The sequence below is a fragment of the Spodoptera frugiperda genome, chromosome 17 (assembly GCF_023101765.2).
Source record: "Spodoptera frugiperda isolate SF20-4 chromosome 17, AGI-APGP_CSIRO_Sfru_2.0, whole genome shotgun sequence".
Taxonomy (NCBI): domain Eukaryota; kingdom Metazoa; phylum Arthropoda; class Insecta; order Lepidoptera; family Noctuidae; genus Spodoptera; species Spodoptera frugiperda.
In genome coordinates, this window is record NC_064228.1 from 8,937,453 (window position 1) to 8,963,350 (window position 25,898).

At 49.2% G+C, this 25,898-nt stretch overlaps 1 protein-coding gene and 1 long non-coding RNA gene across 2 annotated transcripts; one reads left to right on the forward strand and one right to left on the reverse strand.

Annotated features, from left to right (window-relative positions):
- Window positions 1-1,634: 1,634 nt before the first annotated feature.
- Window positions 1,635-18,753, reverse strand: LOC118276868 (uncharacterized). The gene is given in 15 exon segments (XM_035595457.2): window positions 1,635-3,891; window positions 3,894-4,021; window positions 4,088-4,198; window positions 4,272-4,361; window positions 4,450-4,563; window positions 4,636-4,793; window positions 4,953-5,094; window positions 5,525-5,713; window positions 5,785-5,886; window positions 5,965-6,075; window positions 6,143-6,422; window positions 6,808-7,011; window positions 7,236-7,456; window positions 14,035-14,215; window positions 18,417-18,753. Coding segments are annotated over 14 exon segments (2,226 nt in total). The 5' UTR covers window positions 14,132-14,215; window positions 18,417-18,753; the 3' UTR covers window positions 1,635-3,612.
- A 3,565-nt stretch (window positions 18,754-22,318) lies between these two features.
- Window positions 22,319-23,180, forward strand: LOC118277018 (uncharacterized). The gene is made up of 3 exons (XR_004783731.2): window positions 22,319-22,444; window positions 22,522-22,577; window positions 23,070-23,180. It is a non-coding gene; the product is annotated as an uncharacterized LOC118277018 (long non-coding RNA).
- Window positions 23,181-25,898: the final 2,718 nt, after the last annotated feature.

The following is a 25,898-nucleotide window of genomic DNA, read 5'->3' on the forward strand; positions in this document are numbered from 1 at the left end:
TATTTGAACTATTTGGTCTGAAGACATTACGACTATACGACGACATTATGATTAAAAAATTGCCCTCTTATGTGAATCGATGTAACGAAACCATAGCTCGAATTTAATTGCGGCAACGCCATCTAGTTGTAAAATGTGAAATAAAATAAATTAATATAAATAATATGGTTTCGTTACTTCTTGTTAGGTTTTGGTCTTCAACAACGAGCAAGAAACTCCATAGGTTACTCTTTTCCAATCAGGTTCACAATTCTTGATTACATTGTTTCGTTGGTTCAATTATGTGAGAAAATTGTAAAACCAATATTCAGCCCAAGAAATCGACAAGCCCGAGTGACGGCGCCCGGTCACGAACATGTACACACCGTCGTATTCGCTTCGCGCTGTCAGCGCGGTGCTGATAGCTTACCATCAGGTGATCTGTTAGCTCACATCAACAGCCTGTAAAGGTAAGCGTCCACAGGCCCGCATCGCACGTATCGGACAGATCGCACCAAACGGATTAATTTTTCAGACTGCTTCCAATGTATAGGCAGCGTTCGGATTGCCGAAGCGAGTATTAATTTTACTAGCAATCGGATTGCCGATCCCACTTTCACTCGGATTTTCGGCATCAGTATTCCGTATGACGCCATCGGTACTCTTTTGCAAGACAAACTAAAATCCGCTGCGTGCGATGCGTCCGATGCGTACAATGCGGGCAAGTGGACGCTTACCTTAAGTGGCCGCTGCTGACTAAAGGCCTCTTCTCTCACAGAAAATGCTTGAACATTAATCAAAACGCGTGCTCAATGCGGGTTGACGGTAGCTCGTATGCTCCCAATATCGTAAAAAACTTCATAGTTCCATCTACACTGTACGAATGTGAGCTAATTGTGAGCTTTAAAATTAATGCCGATGACAAAAATACACTAGATGCATCGTGTGAAAATATTCAGTGTAACACTTAAAAATATGTTGTTGTTTGTCACACAAAGTTATAAAGAAGCAATAAATGCCCCCATATACCTGCTTACGACAAGCATGTGACATATAGCATTAGTGCACCGTACATTGCTGGTATTATTGCGCACCCGCGCCGCTACTGCTGCATGCATGCCGCAACGGACCATGAATCTTACCAACCGCTCGACTGCTGCATTCTACTGTCTCGTATAAGATTTGTATGCAATTTCTCACACTTTATTTAATTTATTTACTCGGTAATGTTGCTGTGTAAGTCTGCGTTGTGAGCTACAACAGTTCTGTTAGTATGTGGTACAAAATGAATACTGACTCTTTCTACAACTACAGAAAATAATCTCAGTCCGTACATTGGTCCCCAAATAATTCCATAGCAACTGTCCCCAACTACAAGTTCTACATACAAGACACGTGTGTTTCACTGCCAGCGCAGTACAGGTTCAGCCAGTCCTCAGTCAGTAGTCGGTAGAATATCTTGCGCCGGGGTCCGATAGCACGCGTCACTGCTTCCTTGCGCACCCTGACGCAAATTAATTTTATTAAAACTCTTCCTTTCCGAACCGAAGTAAACCGTACTCCCTTACCGTAAGAGTGATTTTGCAGCACACCGGCCTGGTTTAGCGACCTATACACGGAAAGTCAAAGTGGGGCGGTAAAATGAAAGTGTTCAATATTTTTTTATCATTTATTTTATCCGGTATACGATTTCCATAAACACATGGCGATGAATATATGGATTCTGTACATTCAATATCAAAGTAAATAATAAAATGTATATAATAAAATGTAAATATATATTATGATCTATTAACTTATGTTGGCACCGAGATGCGACACAGTAGTATCGAATGGACGCTAAACACGAAACTGAAGAGGACGAGCGACCGCGCGGCCCGCGGCCCACTACGGGGGCCCGCGCGGGGCCCGCGGGTGGGCAGCCAGCGGGCCGCGCGGCGGAGGACGATAGGTGCGGGGCCGCGGGGCGCACTACCAGCGGGGGCCCACCGACACCACTGCCTGCAGGACAGTGGCTGCAGTGGGCCTCGGAAGAACATAACAAGCGACAGAGGAGAGAGTCACGAGGTCGTGAGGGAGACAAGGAGAGAGAGAGAGATGAGGGATGGAGACAGGGTGTCCGAGAGAGTGGCGAAAGACGACAGCCTACAAGAGTACAGGCGGCTACACGCGACAGTGCGGGGGAGCGGGACGCGAGGGAACTACGAGGCTCCTTAACTAACTACATCGAACTCCGCATGGACGGATCATTGTATCATCATCCAGGTACGAACGAAACAACGTGTTTGTATACGCGCACAGCGCGCCTCTATATTAATTATAATTACATTTACTTCCCAAAACTCATTGTCCAATTGACGATAAACGCTCAGACATACAAAAATACATCTCGCTACAGCTAACGAACTAACGACAACTGGTAGAGTAATCTCTGCGACACACGGACACTCGGCAGTGCGGGCGCGGCCGCGGCGCTATCACAGTGTGCGGCGGCGAACGTAACGAAACTCCGAGACTGACTCCGCAACTAAACAACGTAACACGCGCCGGCGGCCAACCTGGCCGACCAACGCCAACACCAACGCCAACATTTGACCAAACTCCTTACACTACGAGATTGTTGCAAAAACTGTGGTAGCAAATATTATTAGTATCTTGTCCATACAAAACATCCGATCTAAACGGACGACTAAAATTGACATCGAAATTTACATGATTCAGTTTAAGCTATGATACACAGTATTTATTTATACTTTAAGAATTTGACATCTATATAAAATATATAATAGCGTGTGCTGGCTGACGCGAGGAGTCGCGCCGCGCGCCGCGCCCCCACGCCCTGTGTGAGTTATTGCTAGACATGCCGCGCCCCCGTCCCCTGCGCCCCCGCGCCCCCGGGGCGGGCGCGGCGCGGCTCACACCCGCGTCACTGGAGCCAGCACACCGACCTAACTCTCACTTACATTACATGTTATAATCTCATATCATTTGGTGTTCACATTGCACTAGTAATTCACATTCCATAAACACGAACATAACGTAATAATCGACCATATATTTATAATAATCAATAAGAACATCTATGTTAAATATTAAAAATATCAACAATTTGGCACATTCGATTCCTGTTTATAAATTACGTTAGAAAACAAGAGGATACAGGAAGGTGGAGAGAAGATACAACTCAGGACACAAGGGTTAGGCCAACACGCGCGCACTGGCACCACTCCCATTCGAGGTGTGGCGCCAGTGCGCGCGTCCTACATACATACGAGTACAGACACGCTAGAGTAACCAATAATGTAATACAGTAGGTAGCTACGAAGACTAGAGTAGGAGATAGACTGACAAGTCAGCTCGTCTTGGACGAGTAACAACACATTCACGAGAATGCTACGGTTTGTGACACTCACACTGATGACGTCACTAGTCACTGCACCTGGGTCCACCGCACCCACACACTCGCACCTGGACACAGCCACGTCCAGTACACGCTACAGTACCCACACTCGCGCCCCTCCACAGTGACGTCGCTTGCTCTGCATTTCGGACTCCATAGTGACAGCTGTTCTTCCAATCCTTCCACAGCAATGGATTCAAGGCGCAAGTGTCTAATCAGCACTCGGGACGAAATCAGTGCAGCATCCCGGCCACCGCCAGCAGTACCAGCAGTAGCAGGTGGCGCGCGTGTGTGTGTGTGGCCGCGTGTGTGTGTGTGGCCGCGTTGTGCAGCGCGCGCACCGTGTGTCGCGCGGGCGCGGGGGAGGGGTGCGGCGCGCGGCGGGGGAACACGGCCACCGCGCCCGACCCCCCCGCCGCCGCCACGCACCACACCTCGTCCGGCTCCAGCACGTGCAGCACGGCGCGCCAGCAGTGCTGCGCCAGGTCCGGCGACAGCGCCGCGGGCGCCGCGCCCCCGCGCCCCCGCCCGCGCCCCCGGCCCGCACCCACACCACGCGCACGTTGCGCCCGCACGCGCCGCACTCCAGCCGCCAGCCGCCGTTGGCCGGCTCCGCGCTCAGCGCCGTCGCCGTGGCGCCGCCTGCGACAACCTCAGCTGCACTCACTGCCTCACACGACACGCTGTTCTCATTGCGTTGTTACTCACCGGTGACTTTGAGCGTAACTCGCTTGAGCTCCCGCAGCCGCATGAGGTCTGGCGCGCGCGCCCCCACACAGCGGTACTCGCCCCCCTCCTGGTACAACGCGTCTTTAATACCTGCGAGAAAAGTCATCGTCACCACATTGTATGGAGCTGCAACATGCAGCGCCTGGTGATGTCCCGCACTCACCCAGCACGCCGTGCGCGTGGTGCGAGCCGGCCGGCGCCCAGCTCTCGCTGGAGTTGCCGACGACGCGGCGCCACCAGCAGCCCACGCTCCCTGTGTCAACGGCAAGCAGCGTCAGTTATTGTCTGCTGACTGCGCTGGCAGAGCAATCGACAGTTACCTCCTGGCGTTGGTTAGTTACCTTTAGGACAGTGTAGCTGCACGTTCCCGCCGAGTGGTACTTCCACCTTCTGGTGGTCGGGCTCCTCGGGCTCCGCCTCCGGTTCAGTGGCAGTCTCCGTGTTCTCCTCGGCCGCTGCAGTACACACGTCATGTAGCAGACAGTAGTAGTGGTGTAGTGGTGTAGTGGTGTAGTGGTGGTACTCACACATGACGTTGAGGTAGTACCCGATGGAGGAGTACTCGGTGTCGAGCCAGGTGGCGCGGCAGCGGTACCAGCCGGCGTGCGAGCCCCGCAGCGCCGCCCAGCGCAGCGTGGCCGAGCCCCGCGCGCCCTCGTCGCCCGCCTCCAGCGGCGGCGGGGAACTACACACACGTGTACATACTCATAGTGAGTGAACCCAACTGTCATTCACCCAGTATTCGAAACATTTTCAAGTAAAACAACAAAAAACTATAAAGTGACCTTGACACTCCTACCCTGTGCGAAACAGAACAAGAGTAGATGACTACTGCAGTGTGTACCTGGTGGGGTTGGCGTCGTCCCGCAGCCACCAGGCGCGCGCGGGCGGGTTGGCGTCCACGTCGCAGCGCAGCGCCGCGGCGCCGCCCGCAGACAGCGACACTCCGAACCCAGGCCACCGGGAGATCACGAACGACGGCGGGTCTGTGACACACAGCCACACTCTCCGTGTCAGACTATACTCGCACATTCATTCAGTACATACTTGCAGCTAAACTAGTAGTGGTACAGGCCATAAAACATGGCATCGCAGTAAATGTATTAGAGCTGTAACTGCGCGCTCCCGCGGGAACGATCCCAGCGCACGAGCGGCCGAGCGAGGGACGCGTGCCCCGGTTACTGTGTCAGACCGTACAGTTATTAATCTATCATAACGTGAGTTTTGTATTTGCCACCACTTGTATAAGGAAGTTCGCTGCTATATTAAGACAAAACATATATTTATTATCAGTTCAGAGTAAAAATGTGATAAACAAAATGGTATTGTTCTGTTGTCAACACATTAGTGTTGAAAAGGTCGGCGTCGTCTCTCTCCGTACAATATTACCCTTGACACACTTATCTTAAAACTCACATGTCACGTGTATCTCTAATTTAGCGCTAAGCAGGTGCGCCGGCGCAGCACTAGGGCTGGCGGGGGCGGCGGGGGCCGCGGGGCTGCCGGGGCTGGTGGGGGGCGTGCGCTGGCGCGCGTCGCACTGCAGCGTCGCGTTGTGCAGCTCGCGCGCCGCCGTCACCACCGCGTGCGACACCGACACGCCCTCTGCACGCACACACACACACGGTGACGTCACCACACACACACGCGACCAGCAGTACAGCTGCGATGCTCACCGATGGAGTAGTTGGTGTGGTGGATGCGCAGGTAGGGGCGGTGGTCCAGCGCCGGCTCCAGCGCCAGCAGCCGCCACGACAGCTCGGGGGGCGGCACGCCACCTGCACACACCCGCGTCAGTACCACCGCGCGACACGTAATATACAGGTACTGTACAATGTGAAGTAGGAGCTGGTTACCTTCCGCCACGCAGCGCACCTCCAGCTCAGTCTTGTCTCGCACGGGCACCCAGGTGTTGCCGGCGTCCAGGCGCCGCCCGTCCACCGCCAGGTACACGGCGCGCACCGGCTCTGCACACGCGCACTGTTACACACCAGTCACTCGCCGCCGCAGCTCGTGTAGCTGGGTATCACTCACCGTATATGAGCAGCTTGGTAGGCTTGCCGGAAATGGTCTTCCCCGAGTGGTCGCTGTACAGACACCGCCAGGCGGCTGCGTCCCCGCGCGTGGCGCGACCCACTATGAGCGCGCCCCCGTCCCGCCACACGCCCTCGCCCCCCGCGGGCGCGCCCCCGGCTCGCGCCACCACCGGCTCCCCGTCCTTGTACCACCGTACATCGCTACCGTTGCTGACGTCACACTCGATGCGCGCACGCGCATGCGCCTCCACCAGCAGCTCACGCTCGTACTTCGGCACCTGCACCACACCTCACATATCATGTTACCGGCCGCTTTGTGATCGGATGACGTCACACTAGACAGAGTGAAACACCCGTGCGTGCGGCGCGTCGCGTTCCGCGCGCGCCTCAAGAGCTATCATACCACCACAGATGGGGCCCAATAGGGCTGATGCCTGATCCGGAGCTGCGGACTACCAAGCGGGTTTACCGGGGCTCCGGTTCGAAAAGCAGGAGTAGGAACGGGGTGGTTTTTAGTCAGTAAGAGTCTGACACTCCCTCTCGCCTCGCCCAAGGCGAGTAAAGTCATTGGATGATTTTCCCCACTCAAAAAAAAAAAAAAAAAAAAGACAGAGTGAAACAGAAGACAAACTATGATGCATGTTGTTATTGCTGCGAGTATACCTGGTGCGGTATGTGTGGCGCGGGCTGGTCGTGCTGCGGCTTGCGCTGCTGCTGCGCCTGCGCGGGCCGGATGACGAAGGTGTCGAGGCGCGAGGAGGCGCGCGGGCCGGGCGCTGCGCCCGCGTCGCCGATGGCGTCCCGCACCGCGCCGCGGATGTTCAGGATCGTGTCGCCCGTCTTCACGCGCCGCTCCGGCACGTGCGTCTGCACACACCGGGCACATTAGCCGACTCTTTACCGGACAAACATACTGGGCCGAGTTTGGACAAACATTGTTATCTTTGCAACGCATGTCCCGCAAACAAGTTGAAGCGAGCGTTTCGTACTGAAGATTAACTTGAACAGCAGGAATTGACCACTACCTCCGCCACACTACGTTGACCAATGACAAGGCCGGGGCCTGTGCTGCAACTGCTGTGGGTACTCACTTTGGGCGCTCTCTCCCAGTCCTGCGCGCTAGCACGCTTGCTCCTGGCGCCGCCCGCGTGTTCTGTGTCGATGCAGGGAGTGCTGGTGTCGGTCGCGTCGGTCGCGTCGTCCCGCAGCACGGGGTAGAGCGGCGCGTCCCGCACGACGTCGGCCGCCTCGACCGGCGCGGGCGGCGCTCGCTCCGAGCTCGACCATGAGCTCGCGCGAGACAAGGGGAAGCCTGTGGAGCAGAACATACGACTCGCACCGCGGACCACGCGACTGCTGTAGCCTTTGCCTGATACACCATACTAGGCAAACTACAGCCAGAGAGCGATGTACTGAGTAATACAACAAACCATTAAGCCTAACACCGATGTCACTGTTACAATATGTATGTACTATTGTACAATTGTACAATATATATGTTCAGTCGTCGCGAGGTCGGCGCGCGCTGCGTGCTCGGCTCCTTCATTGTTGTATTTTGTTCGTTACAACAAACGCGCTAACGTTTCGGATGGTTTAATACAAAAAGCCGGCAGATAAACGTGATGCATGGCCGGCCCAGTTACGGATGCTGAACGATTAATACTAACAGGAGATAGCGGGATGTGGGGGGAGGGGGGCGAAGTAACAAAAACGAGTAATTATTCACAACAGTCGACACGCGGTCGGCTCATTGTATCGCGCCCAGCCCGGCCAGGTATCAGGTACCACGGCCACACCGCCGACACACGCGGTATATAGTCTGGGTCGATGGAACTCTATACTTTGCGGATACAGTGCGTACACTCTGCTCGTTTCGTAATACTAATCGACAATTACTCGGATACGGTTCACCGCATAAACAAAAACATACGTCTTACGTACGTTAGCCAGAATACAGAAACTGAGCAACACACGTGTACGACATCAGTATAGCGTGTGTGTGTGTGTGTGTGCGTGGCGGCTAACGAGCGCGCACTCAGCGGACACTTGTCTCCGGCGCGCGGACAGTAATTGCGGCGCGACATCTCCATACCGGGCCCGGGAGCCTCCTACACCGTTACGTGTAAACGACGACAGGTGGCACTCGCTTCAATATTCCTGTCAACGAATCGTTGTTGCTCTGCTATCACTCATGCACGATGTGAGTGACAGTAACTCTTAGTATTTATTTGTATTAGTAGCGGATGTGAATGTAACTACGTCGTAGCTTGGCCATCGGCTACGTCGTGGCATGGCCATCGACTACGTCGTAGCATAGTCATCGACTACGTTGTAGCGGCGTACTACGACGTAGTCGCTTCTATGATTATATCAAATTGCATGAGCTACAAGTGCTGATACCGTTATTAAAGTTAAATTAAACTTTAATAATCTATATTATAGGAACGAAACGTTTGTTTTGTAGTGACCCACTACATATTTTATGTTTGTAGCGTACATTATTAAAGTTATTTGCAATTATATAAATTTGTAGAAGAAATAAACTGTACCTCAAATATAAACAATATGTTAACATTATATACAATCAATATTATTATTATATAGAATCAAAACTATGTACAATAAAATTGTCAAATTAAATATTTACATACAAGCGGACACGGACAAACTTTTCTTAGTTAATAGTTATCGGCGAGCGCCACAGCGCCAGTGCACGCGCACCCCGCGTGCTGTGGTGCGAGCGAGACCGCGCAGTCGCGCCGGAGCGCGCGATGTGCGAACGAGACAGCACGATACCGGACCACGCGCGGCCCGCGTGATGCGCACCGGGGCATGAGCAACCCGCGCGCCGCGCCGGACGACGACTCAGTCTGCTTGACGCCTCTGCCTAGACTACTAGCTAGCTTTGCCTTATATAAACTCGCCGCGCTTTAATAATTATATGTATTTAATTCAGTGCTTTCTATCGCTTTATCTATTTGTTCTCGCCTGTATAATAATTCACTCCTTCTAAGAACTGTACTGGTAGTGTGTCGAACGCCTAAGTCTGTATAAGACAATAAACGTATAATACTGCTACCGTGTGGGACTTTTACTGTATAAACCTGCAAGTCATCCTCCACTACCTACAGTTTATTTATTGTTCATATTGTTGAATAGTATTATAATAAGGAACTAAGTAGTGAGAAATGTTTGTATGTTCGGAGTGTTGTTGTGACGCGACATTGTTGCAGTGAGACGACACGCCGCGTGACGTCACAATGTACCCGGCGATAGTGGCGCCCCCTGTCTGCCTGTCTGTGCGAGTACTCCGCGCACACAATTAGCTCCGCCGGCTTGAAAAGGCCTCGCGCTCGAGTCGCGTGTTGTTGGAGTAGTCTTTGTGGAATGACTCGTTACACAAATTGTGACTGTTTTGTTGTTCATTCGCGCGGCGCAGACACGAACACCCTGTATACAAACTTATTTACCTCCTACATCAACATTCGCCTTCAACTTCATACTAAACGCACAGAACAATTCTTTAACAATCGACATGAACGATAATCTGGAGACAGTCAAAGCAGATATATCTTAGTTTGTGACCGAGTGAACATAAAATACTGTCCGATACAGTAGTACGGTGCAGGAGCGGGCGGCGCCGCGTCACATGTGTAGTATTGATCGCAGCTCGCCTGCACTTCCATTAATCTAACGCACATGTCGCCCGCGCCGCGAGCTGGGACTAGGAGGGTGTCGCATACAATGCTGGCTGATAGCGAGGACCGGCGCGATGAGCAGGCACTTAACTAGCGATGTATCTCGATGTTTGTACTAGTCGTAGACCACATTTGTACGTGTAGGTGTACCAGCGCAGCATGGAGTGACGTAACAATGAGTGTTAGCCGATAGGAGAGTCTAAGACATTGTGACTCTACTGCAAGGGTCGAGGGTCGAGGGTGGTTCCTGGTTCACATCTGTGTTAGTAATCTGGTGACGTCACGTATCGCGTCGCGGCGCTGCTCTCGATGTAATGTTAAATCTGTGCGTCTCTCTACGCTGCGATATTTAAATTCTCGCCACGATCACATCCGACGCCCCCCCCCTCCCCCCTCCCACATTGTCGTGCACGCAGTCGAGGGGAACGGACGGCGACCGACATGCGCATCTATCTAAAGTGGTTTGATGTAATCTTGAGAGGTCACCGTGTGTGTGTGTGTGTGTGTGTGTAGCACACACGTGCACTGGCGGACCCCGCGAACTGATCAGCTGTTCCATTGTATCAACATGGGAACAATATCGAGTCATGCTGTGTGCACTGCCAGGACAGCACCTGTTACATCTTGAAGGTTCACATTACTTACCTGTTGATATTCACAACAACCGAAATCAATCAGCCAATATTACCTATCCTATACATATTATTATGCGTACTACGTGTGTATGTGAGTGTGTCACAGACAGTAATCACGAGTGAGGGTCAGACACCAGTCGCCGCGGCGGCATTCGGCGGGCGGCGTAATTAGCGCTCTTACATTAAAACTCAGCCATTCATAGACATGTGCTGCCATCTAGCGACATATCTATGTCTCACTGTCCATGTACGCGGTGATGCTACCGACACTTGTACAGCTCGTATATTAAACACAAGTCGTTAGTGTTTCTGTTCATACCTGCGTGTGACGTCACCACGCGGCGCTCTGCCGCCGCCAACCGTGTCAAACAAGCACTTGACCGACACACACACACACACACACACACACACACACACACACACACACACACACACACACACACACCGAGCTCCGCCTGTATGTCACATTACTAGCTGTCACACGTCCCTAGTGCAGTGCATCGGTTGTGATATTGTAGTCGCTGCCATCCGCGCTGTATCTCTACCGTAGCCGATATCTACACTATATTGTCTGTGAATCAGTGGAATGTTCGCCTAATTTGTCTCATAAAATATAATGAGAGCAACCAAATAAACATAGCAGGAACATTCGGCCATGTCTGCGTCTGTTGTAGTCGGCGACATTAATGTATTGAGTAAATGTAGCAAGCGATGCTAATGGCGCCCGGAATGTCGCCATCTACATAGCGATGAGACGCGAACACGAACAACACGAGCGAGTGACGTCACCGCCTGTTCCATCAGCTCGCTCTCCTCGTTACGTGTACTTCCACCTGATTAGCACTGATTACATCATCATCCCTCATTAGCAATACTTGTCGCACCGCCACAACGACTACATTTACATTTTTGTCAACTTTATAACGAATTCTTCCGCCGCGCAGTACATCGACCAGTCTACTAGTGCCGGCACGCACCGTGCAGCGCCAGACGATGACACTATTAAAAAAATAACTGCTTCCTCAATATCGCAGAAACACGTGCACATAGTGGCAGGAGTGGTAATCCCCGGATAGGAGTATCATAGAGACGCGATTCGTAGCAAGTGCTACGGCACTACGGCGCACCGTAGCACTGTGCTTGTAATGCTACGCCGTAGTACGCGCGATAGAAGCTATTTACTGTGAACCAATCAACTGGCTGCACTCTGCTGCTTATCCGACGCAGTCTACGCTGTGAGACTGCAGGCTGTAGCCGTGTGTGCGTGTGTGTGTAGCAGTATATGGAGACTGTGGTCGTCTGCATCGTATTGCAGAGTACTTGGGACTAGTTGCTGATACACAGATAGATCTATTGTACTCTAGCTGTTATTGTGCAGATACAGGGAATGACTATATCGGTTTTAGAAGTTCATATCTCTATACAACCCATCTCAGCTCGCGGCGCCACTGTAGTGACACTGTGACACGCGGCACTCCGCCAGCCTCCTGCACTTAATTAACTGGACGGGAGTACCCGACCGGCGGCCATAAACTGCGGTAGTTATTGGGGTCCGAGCCTCTACGCGTGTCGCCAAGGTGCGGCCGAGAGAGCGCAGACAGACAGACGACTTGCAACATTACCTTACACTACATAGTACATTACATATTATGTACGATATGGATGTGTGTTTCCAAGTCCCTCTCAGAACCAGCTATTGCTACACGGAGCTATATTCTGAAGCAATGCTGCAAGCAATTCTAGTTGTTGTTTAATTCCTATCAAATAGGAAGGCAACAATTAGTGAGGAAATACGAGACGTGGTCCATGATCACTAGTGGTGGCTGATCTGCCACAGTGTGACGGCTGCGGGCCGCGGGTACTGCGGCTGCAGCGACGGAAGCGCTGGCACTTACGATGTTCGCGGCTATCAATGCGAAGATTACCCGTACGACGACCCCGCGCCCCCGCGCCCCCTGCCTCGCGCCCCCGCGTCCTCGTTGAAGTTAAACTGATGTGGCATCAGCTCCGCGCTCTCGATCACTTCTGTGAGCTGCCGACACTCACACATACACAGAAGGTCCAGGCTGTCAAAGTACAATCTATCAATTTGAATACTAACCATAAGCAATTTTTTCTTTTTTTTATGAGACATGCCGGTAATCGTGCGTACGTATTACCTGATGGTAAACAATCGCCGGCGCCCATGGACACTTGAAACACCAGAGGCTTTATAAGCTAATGCTGATCTTACAGATATTCCAAAATATTTTATTCATTCTGACACTTTAAAATGATTTTTCATCAAAATTAGTATTATATGGTTTAATTTATCGAATGTATAGAAACACAGGGCCGCCCCCGACTCGAGCACGTACGTGTGAACCTTCTGCGTTTGGCTGCGCAGTGGCCGCCGCTCGGGTATAAAGCCGCGGCGTCGCGCTGTGCCGCCTCCTATGCTAATGCAAGCCTCGGGGAATACTTATGTTGCTGCTCCAAAATAGCGGAAATCTCAACGCCACGTTTTATCGCAAATCGTATTGAGCGCCGATCGATGGCGACCTCTTTACTTCGGCGGCCGAGTCAACTCTACTCCGGGGGTATGTGACACTACCGGGGTGCCGGGTACTAGGCAATACTAACCAGTACTAGGTGTATTGTAGTCAGTTTTTTTTTTACATTTAATGGCTCGACGTTTGGCCGCTATCTCACCTGATGGTAAGTGATGATGCGGCCTACGATGGAGCACGTCTGCCCATAAGCAACCTATTCACTCAGGCTTTGAAGACACCCAGGTTATACCCATCAGGAAACATAGACTCTGGCAAAGGCTTCCACTCCCTAGCAGTTTGCACAAGGAAGCTTGAAGCGAAGCGCTTCGTGCGAGTGGGTGGGATATCTACCATGAAACGGTGGCGCTTCGCCGATTGTCTTGTGGTTCGATGATGGAAAGGACTAGGGGGAATCAAGTTGCGCAATTCCCCCGCACACTCTCCAAAATGTATTAGTACGGGACAATGTTTTGTTTTGAAACAACACAACACAGATATGACAGTGTGTGTGTGTTCTATTCTCCGCACTCTGTGCTACATGGTAAGTGTAATCTGTAGTATTATTAATATATCCGGCTGACTGCGAAACTCCAGACGCGACGGATAGCGATATATCATGAGTGATGGATCCTTGAGATGTGTACAGTAATCGTTCCGTCTACGAGTGCTCGAGCTCGACAGCGAACGAAGCGAATCTTTATAATTATACAATGTACAGACAATGTGCAGACTACTGGGTGTAAGGAAACTGTCCACAGAGTCAATGATCGAACATTGTGCACAAACTATAAAACGTAAACGTGTATCGTGCGACAGTAGCGCCGCGCGCGGCACACAATCCCTGCTTGAGACAATAAACCGGGTGTAAGTGCTCCCTGGCGGGGAACAATAAATAGCGACGCGGGCTCCATCTGCCGGGCTTACAGTAAATCTTTTATAATGAAATCTCTCGGCAACAGATAACTCGGATGGTACCGCGCCGCTCCAGCGCTGTACCACAGGCTGTGCTTACTTGCTACCACTTACCAGCGAGGAAGGTGAAGTAGAGGAGTGTGTAGAGAAGGGTGCGCGTGCGCCGCACGGGGAGTGGGCGTGCAGCGCTCGGCCTATGAGCGTGCAGCATGCTGGGGGCGGGGGGAGCGAGCGAGACAGAAGGTCGGCGGCGAGCGCGACTCGCGCGCAGCTCTCATCTCCACGGACGTCGCATCTGTAACAAACCAACCGCTGCTTACTACTGCTTACTACTCATCCACTGCTGCAGCGAGAGCAAGTGTGTGTGTGTGTGTGTGTGCGTGTAGTGGCATCGTCCTCTTACATCATGTACAGTACGTCGCAAGCCACGAGTACAGTCAGTGTCGCCGTAATGAATGAGAATGCTGCGGGCATGACGAGCAGGACACGCGACTTGCCTGGTTGCAGTATAATATGTCGCCGAGTGCTGGAACTTGGCTAATCTCGTCGATGGTTCCACAACTGGTTCACCACGCTCCCTCAACGTATCACTATGTACAGCGTCACACGAACTATTTGGATTCCTTCCTAAGTTCGATTCCCAAACATAGTACAAAACGTCCATAGACGTCAACTAGGCGTCCCACAATACAGTAAAATAATTTTCGACACATGTCGATACAATCACATCTAAATAGCTTCGATTTATAACGCGTCTATAAAAAATGTTACTCATGCAAAAACAATTAATCCTAATGTTGCACCTGTGAGGAGCCAGCAGGAGTATGCGTCTCAGATATGGAATCCAAGATGTCAGAAATATATTGACCGCGTGGGAAACATCATTTTTTTTTATACAATATCTCTGTTTCCACCGAACGGTACCGGCAGCATGTAGCAGTCTGCTCGTTGTCTGGACTCTGTAGGAACTACCATCTGTTCCCGCTGGCAGAGCGGCGCAATATTGCAGATTGCTTATTCTTGCTATAAGTTCTCAATGGAGATACCTATAGTCCTGAACTATTATCTAGGTAAACCGAACTTCAATGTGTCTAGTAAAATATTTCGATTTAATCCACTCTCACACGTATCCCATTCCTCGTCTAATTACACGCAGAACAGTTACATGGATCGTTTTTATTGAATATCGTTTTTTAATTTGTATAGTACTCACATATTATTCATTTACCAAAATTCTTAACGTGGGATCTCGTAATTGGCTGAATGAATTGTTTTAGCTGTAAGTCGTCCATGAATTCAAAATAAACAAGAATAGCCACTTAAATCTGTTTGACGAGGTAACTTAACTAGTTTCAAGCCACATTCATTTTTTTATCTTATCAGACCAAAGAGTCGCATCGATGTACATTTCACACATACGAAAATATGGCACAACGTGCGTGTGTGCGTGTGTGCGTGCTGCACCTTCTGTACAGTCTGCATCGCGCCGTCGTCTGCGGGGCACAGTGGGGGGGCGGGGATCACGGGCGAGAGGGGGGAGTGATCGTATTTCTCGGGATCGAGTGGAAGGAAGTGTTTAGCGAGCTTCCTCCGCGCCGCGACTCCGGCGGCGGCAAACTACTGCGGGTGATACATTGCGAGCTCGACACGCTGTACTTATTGGGGTTCACTCATTGTTCTACAGGACTGTGTCGCGTCACTGTTTGCTTCATCCGAGGAGCAGTAACATCAGTGACTGCAGCACATGTTGGAGACACAAGCATTTTACCAAGTACTTTCTTTCAGGCGTGAGACAAACATATTTACTCGCTCGTGGTTGTAATTACACTATTTATTATTATAACACCTTTTACTTAAAAGACGCGTCTCCCAATACTGTTGCCATACAGTAAATGCTTGCTGCTTGTAAATACAGTGAAGCCGAAATAAAATAATATTTTTGTGTCAGACGTTAAATCAGACGTTGTATAACACGACAAGCGATCACAAAGTATATTGTACAGTAGACTGGTAGCCACCATGGCGGACATGTATGTTGTGGAGCTCCATGTCCATACTGCATGCTCCAGGGACACACACAGAAACACACTGTCAGCGGTCCCATCCACACATCGTATCACACACACACACACACACACACACAGCACGCAGGATGTGCATCACTGTGCTAGATGAGCCGTAGCCACAACTGGCAGAACCTACTCGTACATACTGGACACAAGTGTACTCACACGTAGACCCGCTTAGAGTTTAGTCAAATTCTCGCGATATATGGCGACTGGGCTGCTTGAGACATTCCTACTCACTCCTCCTGCTGGCATTCTACTGGTACACCGAGGGAAATGGAAACTATTTCGAGTTGTTCTCGTCTAATGATAGTGTCCTCGATTTATTTCGTCGGATCGAACACACTTATTCATGTCTCCGGGACGCAGCAGACTTCAGTGTTTCGGAGTATACCTACAGGGTTGTATGTATGTGGTATACATTCTGGCTTACACGAGAGCTGCAGTGGTTGCGGAGGGTGGCACCAGCGGCAGCGGCTACTCTCTACTCGCGAGGCAATCTGTTCTTAATTCTTCCACCATCAAACACACTGTGACACGATTAGCCAACCCGGGGGTGCCAGGGGTCGGTGCGGGGTGGAGGGGGCAGTAGGGGGGGGGCGGCACTTGCCATTGATAAATGTCAACAACAAACGCGCTCAAGAAAAATTCCAGCAATAAGAAGTTGGACAAGTACAGCACGCGGCGCGCGGCGCCTCCTGTACAAGTAGTGGGAATTTATCGTTCCACTCCGACCAGCTCATGTTGGGGACCAACTTTTGTTTTATATTGCATACTTTACTTTGTTCCCGACTGTGACTGTGGATGGACCAAACTAAACAACCTCGCCGATATGTTTACGTCAGAGGACTTAATACTTTGTAATTATTAAAGTACTGTCTCTGTTTGGTCCGCGACTACACACACACAAATATAACAAGAGCATTATTTTTCTCTCCTCTCTCATTTAAAATATAACTTTAATCTTAAAATGGTCCATTTATTATCACACACATCACTGGTGCGTAGGGTGCGGGGCAGCACTAACAGCATCTTGTCTACAATAACAAGTTGATTGTGTTTTTGAACCACTGCTGCAGGGTATCTGCTGGGCCTGTCACCTTGCAGCTGTGGTGTTACAATTCATTTATATGTATTTTGATGTATTACTAACGTAGTCTGTAAGTATATTGTTACTAACACTATGAGTCTTGTTGCTCGAAATAAATGATTTGATAATAATTAACCTTATTCAAAGACAACTCTGGCATTGTACCCGGTGCCCCGTGCCCCGTCATGTTTACAATTATTTAGGAAACAAGATATTTAAGTTAGGAAACAAAAACATTTACAAACACGGATGATGCTCTGCCCAGACCCCGCCTGACTACTACTGGTGTAACTTGTACGTTGGGGACAAATAATGTTCATTGCGTGAATTGAATCCGCGACACATTGCTTTGTAGTCGGTCGCTCAACCAATGCACCTACAACCACACAGATGAATTAGTTTGCAAGTCTGGTCGTGCTGCCACCCGGTACACCTGCAGCACCTACTCGTTAATTTATAATGTCACAGTTCCCGAAGTATCCAACATCAATGATACGACGGACAGAGATCAGGATTAAGTATGTTCCCATTAAATATATTACTAACAACGCAGTGGCTCACGTCGCGTCACAAGGAAACACATGCAGCAGACAGAGGCAACACGCAGTGTGCCTGGAGCTGTGCCAGTGTCGCCCACTCCTGGCCACGTCCAGGCACACGCCGTGGTCACGCCAGTTGCCAGACAACAGTCGAGGCTGTCTGGTAACAGAGCGCTAGTGGACAATAGAGCCATGTACAATGCACGCTGTTGTACTGACGATGTGAGTCAGGGTCGCGAGCAGCGCTGCATAACTTGTGTTGTTATGTTAATGGCACACGTGACGAGACGCGGTGCACTGACCCTGGCCGCGCCACACAGGGGGAGGCACAGCATCCACACACCTGCAACGGCCGAGACCTGCTCGCTAGCAACCCGCTCAGCATCCACACTCGCCACTCGATTCATCCCATAAACAGTTCACCCAACTCTGCCTGCTTACTAGCATTTTCTATCTGCACATTCAAAGGCAATATTTACCTCACTTTTACACGTCAAACAACAAAACAAAGTAAATATGTTTCCGTCTGTCGATCCTCTACCAGTGTTACTAAAGTTACCTGACCAACTACACTTTGCCACACGAGACCTGAACCATCCGACCTCACGCTGGAGACGAAGCAGACACAATGCTCAGCATCACGGAGTCAGTCCTATCTGGAGTGACAACAATCCGGGACAAGTGCGGGAAACTAGCGGGTGACACTTCCAGCTAGTAGTAGCAGACGTGTGTCGTGTGGTGGGTGTCAGTGGCGAGTGGCCGTGTGTATCACTGGGCACTGTGTTGGCGGCGGGCACTCACCGAGTCGGGACACGAAGCCGCACTGCACTAACACTCACTCGCGACACGTCCTCCCCGGTCGGGTGCCGCGACTAAACTGCTGCCCCGCGTGCCGACCCCTGCCACCCTGCGCCCCCACCGCACCGCGCCCCGCACCCCGCGCCCCCGCGACAAGCCACGCGACGCACAAAGAGGGGATCAGCCGCTCCCGATACCGCCGATATTCACCCGCCACCCGGCGACACCATCGACATGCAACGCGCGATCTCTGCCGCCGCCGACAGACAACTCGACAAACGGAGCATCGACGTGTGAGCCACCGGTTGACCACCCTGTATAGTGCAGCCACTTGTGTAACGTCATGTGACGTAATGAGCGTGACACACACACACACACACCGGCTGCATTGTCCTGTGGACTCACGACCTCCGTCCAGGGCCACGCACTTCAGAACTCTTTAGATTCGTAATAAGGACATTGATACAGTTATGAGCTTCTAACTACTTGTGGAGTCCGCGATGGGTAACCGTGAACACTTTCTCATGTTGTGTTCAATTCCACGTATCCCTGAGAACTTGGAAAATAACCAACAACACACCTCCACAGTCGTCTGCGACGGATGGGCGGACACTGTTGCCTAGATACAGCATGGCGGCCATCGTCCACTGTGCTCGGCACCCGCCGACGTGTGCAGCAGCTGTGTGATGTAACCGAACATCTGGTGCTGATCGCTCAGGGTCAAGTGTACTCCGGTGTGATGTAAGTGGAGTGACGGTACATTCGCGACGGTCATGCAGCTGTATACATGACAACATGTATGAATGGAGCGGTGTGCGGCGCTGGTCGCTGTATTGTGATGGTAATGCGGGCCGCGTATAAAGGCGCGCGCGGCCTGCTCCGAGCAGTCACTGCCCGCTGCCCGCGCTGCACACACTGCCATGTGGCGCCCCCTGCACGCGCTGCTGCTGCTGCCCGCGCTGCTGCTGCTCGTGAGTGTCGCTGCAGCTCCAGCAGTCCACTCGTGCTGCCCTCTGCACTGCTGTGGCTGCTGGCACCGCTACTTTATTGGCAATACACACATTTGGCTGACATCTTTACAATACAGCCAAAATATAATTTTCGTATTTGACAAAAACAAATCAGTAACACGAGACACTTCAATAATGAAGCGTAATGTTCGAGTACCCGCAGTAACGCGTGTGTCGGCGGCCGCGGCGAGGGCATCGCTTTACATATGAATGCGCGGCCGCAGCTCGACAACTTGACCCACATCCACAGATTCTAATTAACGTGTACTTGTTGCTTTTTAATGTATGATGGGACTGACCACTCGTGTGCCAGACACTGCGACACAGTGCCAGTCTAACTAAACTAACCAACTATACAGGAGACAAGACATCGTAGTGCACAAGTGTGTGTACACAAACACACGTCCATCCTCTGTTCCCTCGCGCTCTTGATCCGTCGGGCCGGTAGTTCCACTCGGCGGAGGGAGAGGTCTGACCTCACCGGGCAACCGATGTGTGAACAATAGTTCATTGTCCGAGTAGTAGTGCGGACAGAGTCTGTTGCTGGTCCCCACTGGCTGCACGCGGGTGGTCGCTCAATGTGCCCGGTGCCGGTACTGGCAGGGAGTGTTGTATGTACTGTCATACTGTGTGACGTCACGTGTTGCTTGTTGCAGTGGAGCGGCTGCAGCGACGCCGCGCCCTTCCTCAACCTGCTCGGGCTGCTCGCCAGGTGAGTGGGAGTGACAATGTCTCGTCTACATTCGTTACGTCAGGTTGAATGAATAACGTTCTGTGCAGCGGCACCAACAGCTCGGGGCTGCTGGAGACGCTGCTGCTGTCGCACCTGCAGAAGAAGATCACCGCGCTCAACGTGCTCGAGGACTTCATCGCCATCGCCGCCAACATCACCGGTAACTACACCCCCCCCCCCGCGCCCCGCCCCCCACTAGTGCGCACTACTCCTTGCTAACATGATGTTCTGTTACATGTACAGGGTGACAGCCAGCAGTCCGCCGCCCGCCGCCAGCCACTGCCGCCTTGTGATACATAGCTCGAATACAATGGACCAGTTATTGATGTGATATTATGTTTTGTAATAAATAAATACTTTCTACTGACACCTTGTTTCTCTTTTATGGAAATACAGAAAAAACTCCACTCACGGTTAATACCGAATTAAATCCTACATAAACATGAAATGATCATGTTGAACTACACCCCACACCCGGCCCGCGTACTAAATACTCAGTAGTAGCTATCCTAGCGTTGTGACTCCCCAATGGAACTTACTGTGTCTATGGAGACTTTTCAGACTCTTACCAGAATAGTATTTGTTTTGTATCATTAAAATTAAAATTAAAATAAACTGCTGTTGTGCCATACAAAGTTACAGAACCGTAGAACTAAACCTTAGAGAACCGATTGTGTTGTTCTCTAAATTAGGAACAGGGGAGGTCTGCGGACTCTCCGGCCAGACGAGGAGGTCGTGTCTGGCTGCTGGTTACAACTGTGTGCACCAACTTTACATGTCTGGTACAGAACGTGTGACGTCATCAGGGACTAGTATTCAAATACAATTTGTACTCGCATTTAAAACAGTATTCGATAGAAGATTGAAAAAGTTCGTTTATCGCTCGCTGTATGACCCTTCACACACCCTTACTGAATGTAGATCCTCCAGTGTCGTCGCATCGTGCTATGGGAGACTAGCTACGGGGCTTCAGTATAATGTAGACTTTGGAGGCTGCTACTCCGAGGCATTGCACTCCCCCGCTAGTACATAGGAGTCACAACATTACCAATGATATAAATAAAACAAAAGGTAAAAACTAAAACCACCCACTGTTAGAAGTTGGTCCTGTAAGTTGTAAACAAAATTATTCATTAAAACATTTGTATGTACATACCTAATGTTAAGCTGTTTACAATTTTGTGACCATTCAGTTTCTTTTTATGGGTGGCACCGACTAGTGGTTTGGTTCTTGGTTTTTTGAAGTCGGTAAAATCTGGGTAACATGAGTGAGTGGGTATATTACGCACCTCTACTTACTCCTTCAGGGACTAACAACCGAGACGTTATAACTAACCGTATGTACCTGGACGGCTCGCTGCATGCGCGTGATATGATTACACACGATGGCAACCAGCGCGTCCAGTAACTAATGCTCTAGGCACACATATGTACTTGTGGACTGTGGCATACCACTCCACTCCCTACTGCTTCACTTCACACGAAGTAACTCAAAACCTAATTGTTGTTACATCGGAATGTGCTCGTACAGCTTCGCAAGGACATCATTTTACTATGCATTATATATTTTACTATACATCCTGAATGAACATATCCAGTAACCACGATGGCTTAGTTTGTAGTGGAGATGAGACGCTGGAGGTATGGTGTGTCTACTCGACTGGTGGTCGTTACGCAATCGGTCTCAGCAGTGGAGTCCAACGATTGTAGAAACATACAAATATCTTTTTTTTTTTTTTTGAGGGGTGAAAATCGTCCAATGACTTGGGCGAGGCGAGAGGGAGTGTCAGACTCTTACTGACTAAAAACCACCCCGTTCCTTCTCCTGCTTTTCGAGCCGGAGCCCCGGTAAACCCGCTAGGTAGTCCGCAGCTCCGGATCAGAACATACAAGTATCCGGCAGCAGTTCGACGTACTCATGGCAGGTAGGAATATATCATGTGAACCCGTTGTGGAGTCAACTCTTGTTGCCTCGGTGCTGCGCGGGGCGCGCTCCGCCAGACCACGGACTGTACATGTGAGTACCTGGAGCGTGCAGTGAGTGTCGTGTCGCTGCGTCGCGTGTCATGTGCATCTTGTGACGCGTCACGTGTGGCGCGTGTCGGCGCATTGTGATGGTAATGCAGGCGCGGTATACAAGCAGGCGCGCGCCCCGCGCCGCCAGTCGCCGGCAGCTCCTGCCAGCAGCCACCAGTCACTGCCCACTGCCCGCGCTGCCCGCGCTGCACACTGCCGCCATGTGGCGCCCCCTGCACGCGCTGCTGCTGCTGCCCGCGCTGCTGCTGCTCGTGAGTGCCGCCATGTTGCCGTAGCACAGCACTGCGTGTGTCGTGTGTCGCGCACTAACGTGTGTTGTTGTCCGCAGTGGAACAGCTCGGCGGAGGCGGGCCCGCTGTTCGAGTCGCTGAGTCTCCTGCCCAGGTGAGGCAATATTTACACAATTATTTTACCTATTTGGGATAGCAGGCAAATCAGCACACGCAACACCAGCGGAGTGTCACGTGCGTTACCGACCCAATAATAAGGAACGCGCTCTTTGCTTGATGGTCTGCTGTGCGAGTTAGGCAGCTTCGTGGCGAGCGTACGAATAGATTTCTTAAAGGGTGGTGAAGGGCTGACAGAAGTCAATATTATACTACTAGTTTTATTTGAGCCAATACCTATTGTGAAAATGTCAAAAGTCTGGATCTTGATTCGGTCTAGTCAAGGTTTTGTTACTCACTGGGTGTAGAACGAGTTAAATGTAGATGACATCTCACATCACATCAGCACCCATCGAATGAATAGTAAACATTTTATTGCGGGCACCACAACAACATAAAGTTTTACGGCTAACTATTGAATCATGCAGAACCATAATGAGTTGATACTGTATAGCAGTGTGTATATATATGTGTGTGTGTGTGTGTGTAGCGCCGGCAACGTGTCGCAGCACCTGCAGCACCAGCTGGCCGCGCTCGACCTGCTCGCCTCGCTGGCCGGCCTCGCCTCGCTCGCCGCCGACACCGCCGACACCGCCGGTCTGTACCCTCCACCTCTGTGGATCATGTAGCGATTGTTTACACGTTTCATAATGAAACAGTTTTCGGACAAACATTTGCACTACTTACTAGGTTGGGGAGCATATTCATACTTCCTAACAACTATTGACAAATTGTCAGTACTCACACTCACACAATTGCATTACACTCCAATTATAGCGCTACATGTATACCTAATATTGTGAGGAATAACTCTCTCAACAATGAACAATCAAAATAAAAAAATATTAAACAACAGGATATACAAGCGGAAGGCGAAGCCCTCGACTCCTCCACTCTTCTATTTGCAAAACGATTATGTATTAGTGGACAAAACTTTTTTTTAATAGCACGTTGTCAAAATATAGATTCAAACTGTTTCGAATTGCAGTATTCCTCTATTCTGACGTAAGAATAAGAAACTAACTACAAACAGCGGTGTACTCACGTAAATATACTAAACAACGCTCTACGAGTTTCTAGTCACAGCGTCTATTTACGTGTGTAGACATGTTTACACACGTAAATATGTATAATAGGCGTCCTTTTTAATCACACTAGTAATAACAAGTCAATACCAGTTAGCTGGCTGGGCAGTTCATTAAACGAACATATTTATGATATCATCAACAACCTTTAGATTTGCAATAAAATAAACTCAGAACAGAAGTAAACTCATTCCTTATTATATTCCAGGGTAACTGTACACAGCAAGTAAGTCTCCCCGCGGCCAGGCGACACGCACTGCTAACCTATTGCCGCCTGCACCAGTACACGCCGCGCTGTGCGCCGGGATCCACGCTCCACGCAGTGACATAGTCACAGATACTTTGTCTGCATTATGTATGCGTTACCTTCCTAATTATATAATTACACACAAACGAAACTGTTTTATTTCTAAACAATATAAAGCCTTTTAAAACTTGTAACATTATGTTACAAATCTATACATCTTTATATATATAATTCTTCTGTACGTGTGTATGTCACTGAACTTCTCTTAAACGACTGGATCGATTTTGATGATTTTTTTGTGTGTGTTCAAGGGGATCTGAGAATGGTTTACATTCACAATTTTGTCCGCTTGACAATGTTTTTTTAATTAAATTTTAATTTATTTGTAGTTGTTGATTTTGGAATGTTTTACATTGGATCCGACAGACGGCGCTACCATCGCAGTGTCAAATATTAATGACGTTAGATATTGTCATAACATTTGAATGACAATTTTCATCAAAAAGGTCCAGAATGTTTTAGCTTATTAAAAAAAGTTTAAAATTTTCAAATTAAAGACGTGTAGACAGGACAACGTCTGTCGGGTCCGCTAGTAATTATGTATAATTAAACTGTACAAAAGTAGTTTTTGTACATCAATATAAAAATAGCCAGAGTGTTACAGGAATACCAATAGAACCCATTTCCAGCATTTTTATTAGAATTCGTGTTTGTTTGTCAGTTTGTTTGTGCGGGCATTTGGTCGCACAACTTAACTATTATACACAACATTTAGACTTTTTCTTTCATCGTAATCAGTTAACACCTTATAAAATATATTAAGTAAATTAATAAAACTATAATAGCAATTCCAATAAAATATTATAACAGCGCCATCTATCGAATTTTAACTGTAATTTGTCTAGAGATCGTGTGATCGCGGCGTGCAATCAATCAATACATATTAATAATAAGACAGAAAAAATCGAATGTCTGTACATTAAATATTTTTCCAAAAACCTGACAGGGGCAACAACAGAAGAGTCACAGAAACCAAAAAATCTATTTTTGGATTTATGTCTGTCTGTTTGTTTGTTACGTTATAACGTCGAATCTACTCAACAGATTTGAACGTGGTTCACAATTGGATTACAAATAATTAGGAGCATTGGCAAAAATTTGTTTAATCAAAAAATCGGTTAAGGGAAAAAGATGTTACGGCCAATTGAACCCCTAATTGAAAATATTGAAGAATAGTGTTTTTTTCGGTAAAAATAATACACAAATGATTTTTTTCTCACCAAACCATTATCAAACATATAAAAAAAGTAATGGATTAGTTAGCCAAGGTTATTAGCTACCGTTTGTCCTTTTTCTGTTTCTACGACGCATACAACATTTGATATCAAAAAACGTAAAAAAAAATATTAAAATAGCTATAATATAATAATTTTTAGGGAGAAAGGATTCGACCCCTTCGACCCCCGACTTTTGGCGATAAAATTAAATGTAGTCCTCAGCCTTAATGGGTTGGAAGTCTATCACATTGTTAATTACCGAAGTAATTGTTGACCTATTGTAGCTAATAGGGTTGAAATTATACCACTATTTAGGCTTGAACTGCTGGTTCGTATATTTGAACTATTTATCTCAACATGGTCACACGACCTCATTGGATTGACCTATTTGGACTGTTTGGTCGCAAACGACATTATGACAATACGACTATACGACGACATTATGATTAAAAAATTGCCCTCTTATGTGAATCGATGTAACGAAACCATAGCTCGAATTTAATTGCGGCAACGCCATCTAGTTATGAAATGTGAACTAAAATTAATTAATATAAATAATATGGTTTCGTTACTTCTTGTTAGGTTTTGGTCTTCAACATACCGCCCACCAAGGACATTACTGACGGAATGTCCTTTACAAGAATGAACTTAAAACTATGTAAAAGTAAAATTAACATCCTTTACAAAAAATTGAACTTATAAAATGATGT